At 44.4% G+C, this 11,543-nt stretch overlaps 1 protein-coding gene across 1 annotated transcript in view; it reads left to right on the top strand.

The window, feature by feature from the left end:
• Positions 1–6,131: 6,131 nt before the first annotated feature.
• The window catches only part of CFAP73 (cilia and flagella associated protein 73), a 33,783-nt gene continuing 28,371 nt past the window's right edge, over positions 6,132–11,543 (top strand). Inside the window, exons 1-3 of the mRNA XM_088443494.1 lie at positions 6,132–6,217; positions 9,160–9,265; positions 11,252–11,356. Coding sequence (XP_088299620.1) covers positions 6,162–6,217; positions 9,160–9,265; positions 11,252–11,356 — 267 coding nt within the window. The 5' untranslated portion in view covers positions 6,132–6,161. The remainder of the gene's footprint in view (positions 6,218–9,159; positions 9,266–11,251; positions 11,357–11,543) is intronic.

The raw sequence follows: 11,543 nt of genomic DNA, 5'->3' as shown, positions 1-11,543 counted from the left end.
TATGTAATATCTGGCTCCAGTTTAGAAATGGACCCCAAGAAGGTACAGGCAATTCTGGATTGGACCCGACCTCAAACACTGAAGGCCATCCAGAGATTGTTGGGCTTCGCAAATTATTATAGACGCTTCATTAAGGGATTTTCTACACTGCTGGCTCCCATTACAGCCTTGACTCGCAAAGGTGCTAATCCTGCCCAATGGTCACCTGAGGCAGAGTCTGCCTTTCATCTTCTAAAACAGGCCTTTATCTCAGCACCAGTTCTTCGACAACCCGATCTGGACCGGCCTTTTTTGTTGGAAGTAGACGCATCATCTGAAGCTGTGGGAGCAGTCTTGTCTCAACGTTATGAGGACAACCGAGTCCATCCGTGTGGGTTCTTTTCTAAAAAATTCTCTCCTGCCGAAAGGAACTACGCCATAGGTGAGCAAGAACTACTAGCTGTAAAGTTGGCGTTGAAGGAATGGAGATATTTGCTAGAAGGCGCCAAGTTTCCATTTACTGTATTTACGGACCATAGAAATCTCCTATTTCTCAAAAACCTCCAATGTGTGAGTCCTCGTTTGGCCCGCTGGGCAATATTCTTTGCCAGGTTTCAGTTCACCCTGACCTTCCGGTCTGGAGCACTTAATCAGAAGGCTGATGCCCTATCGAGATCTCTCCTCTGTGATGATCAATCTGAAAATCAAAGCAATACCCCTGTCTTGGAATCAAGAGTTTTCGCCGCATTACAACTTCAGCCTCCTACGGGAAAATCATTTGTGGCCCCGGAATTAAGGAAGCAGCTTCTCACTTGGGCACATTCCTCTCGCTTCGCAGGGCACTCAGGCACTCGGAAGACCTTGGAGTTCCTGAAAAGACACTATTGGTGGCCTTCTATGAAGGCAGATATAATGGAGTTTATCTCTTCCTGCTCCTCCTGTGCCCAGCATAAATCATCACGACAAGCTCCAGCTGGGGAATTGCTTCCATTACCTACTCCATCACGTCCATGGACGCATCTCTCCATGGATTTCGTCACAGACCTGCCAGTCTCTCAAGGTTTCAACACTATCTGGGTTGTAATAGACCGATTTTCTAAGATGGTCCACTATATACCGTTGAAGAAGTTACCTTCTGCCCCTGACCTGGCACAGTTGTTTGTCCAACACATATTTCGTCTACATGGCCTTCCTGCTGAAATTGTCTCTGACCGTGGTGTGCAGTTTACTGCAAAATTCTGGAGGGCTTTGTGTTCTGTTCTTCAAGTGAAGTTAAACTTTTCCACGGCCTACCATCCGCAAAGCAACGGCTCCACCGAGAGAGTTAATCAAGATCTAGAGACTTTCTTAAGAATTTTTATGTCATCTTCCCAGGACAATTGGGCTGCCTTGCTGCCGTGGGCTGAGTTTGCACATAATGCTTCCTACCACTCGTCAACTAACCAAACGCCATTTCAGGTTGTATATGGCCTTCATCCTCGTGTTCCCGAATTCCGAAGCCTGCCTGTTTTCGATGTTCCGGCCGTGGAGGACACGGTGCGGAATTTTGCTGCCATCTGGACTCAAGTACGGTCTGATTTGTTGAAGGCATCCTCTCGCTATAAGACCCAGGCCGATAAGAAGCGTAGAATAGTTCCACGCATGCAAGTAGGAAACCAGGTCTGGTTGTCTACTCGGAACCTTCGTCTAAGAGTTCCGTCTATGAAATTCGCACCCCGCTTCATCGGTCCCTTCACCATAACAGAAGTCATTAATCCAGTGGCCTACCGTTTAAAGTTACCCCCATACCTAAAAATTCCCAATTCCTCCCATGTTTCCTTATTAAAGCCCCTAGTCCTGAATAAGTTCCATAACGCTCTACCTGCTTCTCCTCGAGTCCAGACGGAGAGAGGAGTTGAGTTTGAAGTCGCCCAGATCTTGGACTCTCGTCTGCGCAGAGGTCATCTTCAGTATTTGTTGGACTGGAAAGGTTACGGTCCAGAGGAACGTTGCTGGACCGATGCTCGTGATGTCCACGCTCCCACGCTCATCAGGAGATTCCATTCTGCCCATCCGGAGAAGCCTGGTGAGTGTCCTGAGGCCACCCCAAAAGGGGGGGGTACTGTCACGGCCAGGGTATTTCAGCATGGCGCTAGGCAGGTGTTACCTGTGAGGTCGTTGTGGCGCGGGCTGTCTGGTGGCGGAGCTGGTGTCTGGCGGGGGGCTTTGGCTGCGCGCGTTGTTGTGCAGCCCTGTTGTCACTCTGCGCTGGTGAGGCCTGGCGGCGTCTCTGCTCCGTTTGGCATGGGCGCCGCCATCTTACCTTCTGGCCATGTGATGCGGCTGGCCAATCCTGGTGAGTCACATGTTCCCTCCGGCCAGTAACAGCACGGCATGGGGTATTTAGGAAGGGTCAGTGCCTTCCTTCTTTGCCAGTGCAACGTGTATCTCAGCCTAGCTGAGAGGGAGTTCTCTGTGCTTTCCTGTTCCTGTGAATTCGCTGTCTGCCAGTCTGCCTGTCAGCTCCTAGTTCCCACTGGATTACCCCGCTACCTCCACCACCCTTGCCCATACCTGAGTGCCTGAGCCTGCTGACATCCTGCGCTTCAGTTCACTACCTGTAAACCTGGCTTGATTATTTTCAGTTTCACTACCTGCACACCTGGACAGCTCTAATTGTTTCTACCTGGACATTAACCCTTTTGCTCCCACCACAGAACTCTTGTGCACATTTATATTTTCCTGGACTTTTATTTACTGTCACATTATATGTCTGCTCAAGCACTTATTAAAAATCCTAGTTTTATTTACAAATCTGCTTCTGTGATCGCTCCTGCAACCACCCCGGGTCCACAAACAACCCAGAACATAACACAGTGTTACTTACCGGTGATGTGCTAGCCGACTGCGCATGCATGACACTTGGTGCGAATGCCATGAAGCCCCTTGCCACACCCACTTTACCCAGGAAGTGCTGGGATGTTGGAACTTGTCCATTATTTCTGGGTCGAGTGACTCTCCCTCAAATATGTGACTCTAGCAGAAATTCCAGGATAGTGGGCAAGTATGAGGTATATCCTTTTCACAGCAGCTCTGCATAGCAATAGCATATGCGACAGTGAAATGGTGAAAAGGTAGTGGCATAAGGACCAGCTTAACACTTAGAAACTCTAGGCATGCCACTGGTGTGTGACCATGCCCCACCATATCATGATCACTATGACCTCATCGTGGTATTTCCACGACCCCTTTAATCATCTCATGGATCAGCAAAATTTTAATACAGCAGACCTGACTCTCAACCTCTTACTTCACGCTTCCAGTCTCATATTTTCCACCATTACAGCAACTGAAATTATGATAGACCAGAAAGGTGGAAAGGGGGGCATGCTATGTTATGATGGGGGTGTGGTTGCTTGCCTGGAGCAGCAGAGCAGCTGTGACTTGGACATAACTCCCAGCTTTCCAGTCCACAGGGCCTATGTGTGCTTAGGTAGAGCAGCAGGACAGAGCCCTAAAATTGTGAATGTCCAGCCTACTAATCATTTGGAGATATTCATGTTCCCCTTGTTCTCATTCAGCATTGAGTTTCTCTCTTTTAGCTGTTACCCTAGGCCGGGCATCTCAGTTGTAAACTTTATGCATGTGCCCTTTGCTAGCAGTCTTCCATGTCAGGTTTCCAAAGTCTTGTTACTCAACAAGTCACATTTTCCTAACCTTGCACTAGTTTCTAACCCCAAGATTTTATATTCTCAACATATCTCAAACTCTGCACGATAATCTCAGAGTTTCACAGTCTTTCTCTCAGAATGCAGGCTAACTTTACAATCAGCTGTCAGCTCACTTGACAATGACATACAGTGTGTTCTAGAGCCTCCCCACTGAAATGCAGACTTGCTTTAGAATCAGCTGTCAGCTCACTGGACAATGACATACAGTGTGTTCTAGAGCCTCCCCACTGGAATGCAGACTTGCTTTAGAATCAGCTGTCAGCTCACTTGACAATGACGTACAGTGTGTCACTACCTTTGTCTCCACTGGAATGCAGAATTGCTTTACAATCAGCTGTCAGCTCACTTGACAATGACATACAGTGTGTTCTAGAGCATACCCACTGGAATGCAGACTTGCTTTGGAATCAGCTGTCAGCTCACTTGACTTTCACTAAAGTCTTGGCCATGCACAAATTTCAAAGGACAGTCATCATGGTCATGACTAACTTGAAGATATATGAAATTAACTTAAATGTACATTATCTCAAAACTCTCTCATTTACCAAACCAATGGGGGATTTAACTCCTTTTCAGGATTAAGCCAGAAATATTTGAGTCCCTACAAAACATCTTTCAACCCCAAAGGATAGCACCTACCCACTGCTTATCAACCACACTTTATACACATTGTTGTCTGTTTCGTGTACCAGGAGGTTGGTGGCAAACACTTAAATATATAGAATGTTTTAAATATCTTTAGAATGTAAGCTCTTACGAGCAGTGCCCTCTACCCTCTTGTGCTTCTCTGTTCTCTCCTTTCATCTACTTCTTACTCCCCACTAGGGCACCTAACACTTGGTTGCTTTGCTCTGTTGCTTATCTGGGTGTTATGGTCGCTAATGTAGCAATGTATATTATAAATGTCCTGTATTGTATTGTACTGTAAGTCACTGGTCAACCTATGTGTTTATGTACTTTGTAAGGCACTGCTGAACACTTGTGGCGCCACATAAATGATAATAATATAGGAGACCTCTATATAGGTTTGCCTAAAGGAGCTGGCAGGATGAATGGGGCAGCACTCTGGTTCTGTGGCCCTACCCTGCCTCAAATGCCCTTGTAAAGGACAAAGGGGCATATGTGTCAAGCTGATTTGTACATAAAATTATACAGAAACTGCACTTTGAGCATCATTTTATGTATTGCTCCTATGTACTAATAGCACAATGCAGGAGTATGTACTAATAGCACAATGCAGGAGATTTCACAGAAATCTCCGGCAAAGTGCTAAGAACTTCAGATTGCAGTACCCATTATTGTCCAAGGGGACTACGATCTGACCCGTATGTACTATACTCCAAAAAGCTTCAGATGGTGTAGCTACAGGTGCAGGAGAGAGATCGTTCTATCTCACCCCTGCAGCCCCAGAAGCTGACACTGACTGTGCGCATGCTAAATGCATCTCTAAAGCTGGCCACACACATAGCGATATTTTGTCGATTCCGACACATTGGAACGACAGTGAAAATATGGCCAAATCCTGAGTAAATCGTGAGTCCCCACTCACGATCACGATGCAATGCTTGTCCCCGCTGGTCGCACATCACATCTTCAGATCTGCTGTGCAGTAGGGCAGATCTAACAATCTAGGACCCGATGCACTGCGAAAGTCAGGATGTAGGAGAGATCATATGAAGATTGGACACCAAATTGTGTGCAGATTGTGTGCAGAGCTGCCAAGGAGATTTTCAAGGGAAATCGTACACAAATCGTACACATCGGCTGTTCATGTGCAGATCGCCATGTGTGTGGCCATCAAAGAAGTAGCATCTAGAAGAATATGTAAGTAAAGGGTGTTTTCCATGTTGCATAGTCAAAAGCATTAGGTTGGTACTTGTGTAATAATAGTCTGGGTGTCAAGATTTGAATTTTTACTGAATGTTTGCAGCTATTTTTGTGTATTTTGTTTAGAAAGGACATCAACATAGATTGATGGTGTAGGATGCAAAAATATTGATTGACCTTCACACCTGCTCAAAACCATACAAGATGCTAGTTTATTGTATTTTATAATATAATCCTAGTAAATACATTATTATTTTTTTTATTCATTCACTACTAGGGCGGCTATAATCAAATGGGTGATGCCCTCTTGTGGATAAAGGCCCCTTTGTCCTAAATGCCATTGGACAATTCATTACTCTAGTACTAGTGGGTAAATAAACAATAGCATTTAGTGGAGGTCATTACTTACACAATTATATCTGCATACATAGGTATATCCTGCCTGACCGCCCAGAGCTACAGCTACACATTGCTTAGTCTGTCCTACTTAAAGATGGCTGTCTAGCTTGCGAGTTCCCTCCTCTGTAATGTTTCTGTGGAGGGGGGTGGGGCCGGCCGTCTCCATGGTGCCGTACGTACACACACACACAGGAAGTCACACACTAGTTCTGTCTCAGAGGAGCTGTCCGGTGCCCTGTCCTCAACATGGAGGTGGAACTGCAGGAATATTTCAGGGTGGTCTTCGAGGACAAGCTGCTGGTGTGAGGACCCCATATAGCATTGTGGCTGTGGCATTCCTCCTTTTTATTTCACACTTGCCTAGCTCTGAGCTGTCTCTGTACATGTGTTTTGTGCTGCTCTCTAGGGATCTATCAGGAACTCTCCCTTACTGTGTGCTGTACTTTATGTCATTAAGCAGCGGGGTGATGATAAGTAATGTGCAGCAGTTTATCAGTCACCCCTCGTTTACCTATAGAAACATGATGTGTATCGCTAACATTATGTTTGCTGCATGAAGTTGCGAATTAAGGAGGGAGGGTGATGACAATGCTAGCTCATCTGCCACCACAACATGCAAGCCAATCATCTGTGCTGGAAAACTGTCTCTACTTTCTTTTTCTGTATTTAAGGTTCTCTGACTGACTCAATGACAGCCCGCTCTGAAGAAGAAGTTTAACCTTTACTATTGTGTATATTTTTAACTCAAGCAGTGTAACAGTTATGTCTTTGGAGCCTATCTATTAATAATCGCGGTATTGCCGCGATTATTAACAGTCCAACTCGCCGTGAATATTTTCATTTTTAATGAAAATATCACGGCTATGTACTACCGGGAACTCGCAGGGACAGCGGTTGCGGTAACCGCTGTCCCCGTGAGTTATGGGGCCTATGTATCAAGCTGATTTTTACATTAAATTATGCAGAAACTGTAGTTTAGCCATGGTAGTTTGCACCATCTTCAGGTGGTTTAAACTTCTGTTCGTCTATGGAGTGTCCAGGGGAAGGAGAGAGATTTTTCGATCTCTCCCCTGCCAGGCCCGGAAGCTGACGCTGTGCACTTGAGCAATGTCAGCTTCCCCCGGGGAAGTCTTTCACTTCTGGGAAAGACTTCTCCTAAATGCCGGGGATATAACTTGCGGGGACAGCGGTTACCGTAACCGCTGTCCCTGCGAGTTCCCAGTAGTACATAGCCGGCATATTTTTATTAAAAATTAAATATCCCCGTGTTGGACTGTTAATAATCGTGGCAGTGCTGTGATTATTAATACATAGACCCATAAATCCCCGGCATTTCGGAAAAGTGTTTCACTGAAGTGAAAGACTTCCCCTGGGGAAGCTGACACTGCGCATGCGTACAGCGTCAGCTTCCGGAACTGGCCGGGGGCTGCAGGGGAGAGATCATAAGATCTCTCCCCTGCTCCTGGAGCCCACATAGGCAAACAGTAGTTTACTCTATCTGAAGATGGTGTAATCTAGCGGTGCTAAACTCCGAAAAGCTTCGCTTTTGGGATTTTATTACACGGGTCAGATCGTAGTCCCATTTGATAATAATGGGGACTGCGGTCTGCAGCGCTAATTAGCACTTTGCAGGAGATTTCTGTGAAATCTTCTGCAATGTGCCATTAGTACATAGGATCGATGTATAACATTATACAGAAACTGCAGTTTCTGCATAATTTTATGTAAAAAATGGCTTAATGCATAGGCTCCCTAACCTGGTGATATTTATTCTTCAGGGACCTGTATATTATTAGCCGCACATTCCTTATTGACAAATATTGCAGCATTGTGGAATGTATTTTTTCAGGGCAATTTATCAAAAGCCTCTTGCTGGGACAGTGGTTCTGATAACAGCCTGTATGCTTACGTCATCACTTCACTGCTGGGATTGAAGCCGGCTTACCTACTGCTTATGCGCAGCCTTCGGGACACTCATGATGCAAATTTAGGCCGCCCGAGAGGGATCCAAAGATCTCTCTCCAGTGAAAGTATTATAAAAAGCTGCCGAATGGCTAACCCCATCCATCATAAGATGGCGTTCTACCAGGGTCAATCTCCAAAAAGCTTGCTTTTCTCAGCTTGATAAAGTGAAGAAGTCCCCAGTGGGAAAAAAAAGGGGACAATAACTTGCATTACTTAACTGAACCATGGAGACATTGCTGATATCTCCTGTATTCAGTCTTTGTTAAATTGTTGGAATATTTAAATTATACGAGAACTACTATTTACACATGATTTAGGGGAGTGAGAAAGTACATAAATAGGTCCCTATGGCTAGGTACACACCTGGGCGACTTGTCTGCCCACCCAGGGATCCGCAGGCCGAGCAGCTGATTGGTAAGCCAATACGCACTTGCCAATCAGCCGCACGATGCGTCTGCACTGACATCACAACTGGACGGGCATTTAAATTTGCCCACCCTGTTGAGGCAGTCCCTGCAACAAGTGTATAGCTGGCCACACACTAGACCAACTTGCATCCAACCATCCAACTAGTTGATTGGTTGGAATGAAAATCTGGTAACGTTTGGGAGTAAATGATGATCAGCAATTTGCTCCTAAATGCCAGAAAACAGATGAAACTGGTCATTCAGACAAGTTTATTAAATGTTTGATCTAAACAATTTGTTCAAACAACAGTTTTTGTCCATTGTCCGGCATTTGTGAGCAAATTGCTGATTGTCATTTGCTTTCATTCCTTACCAGATTTTCATTTCAACCAATCAACAAGTTGGATGGTTGGATGAAAGTTGGTCTAGTGTGTGGCCAGCTTATGGGTCTAAGGATGACCTGTTACACTTGCATTGTGAGTTCCTTTGATCGCATTTTGTGAGTTCACAGAAACAGCTTCCAAAGGCAAAAGTCACACTTGCAATCAACGCCAGACTTTTTGCCTGTTTAATTGATAAAGAAATAATGAAGGAATAACCCACACCTGTCCATAAATCAGCTATTGAGTCAATTGTCCTATTACTTTTGGTCCTTTGAAAAAGAGGGAGCTACATATTAAGCAGCTCTAATTCCTAAACCCTTCCTCCAATTTGTATGTGGATACCCTCAAATTAAAGCTGATAGTCTGCACTTAAAAATCATATTCATTATATAACTGTAAATTAAATATGTTTTGGTAAACAGCTAAAATAACAAAAATTGTTTCAGTGTACAAATATATATGTAACTAACTGTATGCTATTTGATATAGGCGAATGCCAGATCGGGAGGATGATTTTCTTACGCCAGCTACTCGACTTCTAGAGAAAAAGCGAGAAATGATTGAAGTTGAACAAGCATTAAACACACAAAAAGAGGTAAATCGAGAATCTCTTTACTCCAAAATGTTGTTTAAAATAATTGCATTCAGCATAGTGTGGGGATTTAATATATGTTTCTCTGCTATATTAGGATAATTTTTACTCCCTAGAGCTTGTAAAGACGGTATACAAAAACAGCATCTGAAATAATGGTGCATACACACGGTAGGATCTGTCCCACCAACGACTTGAAAGATATCTTTCAGTGAAGTCATCCTGCCACATCTCTCCACAGACAAAGTTGACGATACCGTCCAAGTTGGCCTGCATGCATGGACGACGAAAGATAGTTTATTGTCCATGCGGGAACGCGCATCGTTGGTTGGTGACTGCAAAAAAATGAACAATATTGTTATCATTCATATCGTTCATGAAAGTCGTACCGTGTGTACGCACCAATACTTCAAGGATTGATTAAGCAAGAAGTAATCTACATACTGGATCAGTACACACTCTGTGGGAATGACAATATCAACATTTTTATCCAAGATCTTTATTCGTTCGTAGGGCCTGATTCAGACCCGCTCACTAGATGCGTTTGCACACAGCTGTCAAAGTATGCAAATCCCGCGATCGCATGGCAAGACATTAGCATGCCCATTACATCTTGGCATGCGATCGCGGTGTGTATTTAGACGCCCACCAGCCTGTTTAAGACGCCCACTTTCCCTTAGTAATACACGTCATTTCCAGGAAGAGTATATAACAATCGGTAACATCGAGTAACATCGGACCCATACGCAGCACTTGTGGCTTACCATACCCGAGTGCTTCAGTGTGTAAAACAACCATGTGATGTGTACTATGACGCTGCGTTTTAATTATACACACCTCTGAAATGGCGTTAAGACGCACAGACACGCTTCCATTCGCACCACCACTCCCCCGTTTCCGTCTGTTACCACCCACAAATGTCACGATCTGTCACTCATTCTTGTGAGTCGTCTAAGTACAAGATGAGAACGCTTTGCATGGACTAGTTCGCGCACTGCGTCTTGTACGCATGCGCACATAGCAAACATTTGCAGGCTACGTGCGAACGCAGCCTAGCGAGCGGGTCTGAATAGGGCCCTAAGTTTCTTGACAAACTTGTACGAGTTCTTGCCTGTCATCTTTATTGTAAAGATTGCAGGCTATTTATGAACAATAACTCCTTGAGTTAATAAGGAATTTATCACCAATCAATACCCTTCTTTGTGTGAGGGCTCAAGGGGTATAGGGGTACCCTAAGCAAGTATTTAGCAGGAGCAATAGTTCTCTTTGCAGGGGTTGCTGTGAATAATTCTCCTACCTCATTAGTATGTTGCGATCACAAATAAGTAGGGATTTCAGTCATAATCTATTTTATCCACTCCTCTATAGACTGAAAGGGGGATTCAGTCTTTCTCGATCATAGATGGCATCCTGTATTTCACCAGGTTCCTCAAGCTACAGCCATGTAAAAATTAGATATAATATTCCATGATGAAATGAGAGCTGAATGTTTCCCATTGAATTTGAAATTTAAAGTTGTTTAAACTAGGAGCAGACAGCCTGTGGCACTCCAGCTGCTGTGGAACTATACATTCCAGCATGCCCTGCCACAGTGTGCTGCTAGTGCATGCTAAAACTGTTGCAGGGCAGGCTGGGATGTGTAATTCCACAGCAGCTGATGGGTCACAGCTTGCCTTGCCGTTGATCGAGGGTCCCTATGTAACCTGGTCCAAGTTGGCCTGCATGCACAGGTGATGAACGATATCGTTATCATCCATACGTGCCTGCACATTGCTGGTCGTTAGAGGGTTGGAAGGCACCAAACAATGCACAAACTGAACGATAACTATATCATTATCGTTCATGTCGTACATTTTTATCGTACCGTGTGTACGCACCATTAGATTGATTGTTTGTTGTCTTAACATTTTATTTGTATTATACTCCAGAGAGAGAGAGAGAGAGAGAGAGCTGCCTCTGATTCATTGCTGGGATTTTTCTGTATTGCAGGAGTTTCAGATGAAGACAGAGAGTTTGCAGCAGCGTCGTGCTGAGTTGGAGCACAAGGAAGAGAAGCTGAAGGATTCATTGTTTAAATTTGATAAATTCCTCAAGGTACATTAAACTGCTCTTAACGACTATCACACAATAAGCTGTCAGTGTGACGGAGATTTCTTCTCTGTTACATTTGAATTTTTAATTTTCTTATAGGATAATAACTCAGTTGGGGCCTACTTGAGAACATGTGACTTTTGTAGAAGTTGCTATACTAATGTAATTGGATCATTGTGATGTTTGTGAA

The sequence above is a fragment of the Taudactylus pleione genome, unplaced genomic scaffold (genome assembly GCF_031769625.1).
Source record: "Taudactylus pleione unplaced genomic scaffold, aTauple2 ptg000330l, whole genome shotgun sequence".
Lineage (NCBI taxonomy): Eukaryota > Metazoa > Chordata > Amphibia > Anura > Myobatrachidae > Taudactylus > Taudactylus pleione.
The sequence above is the reverse complement of the archived record's forward strand: the minus strand, read 5'-3'. Positions and strand labels throughout refer to the sequence as shown.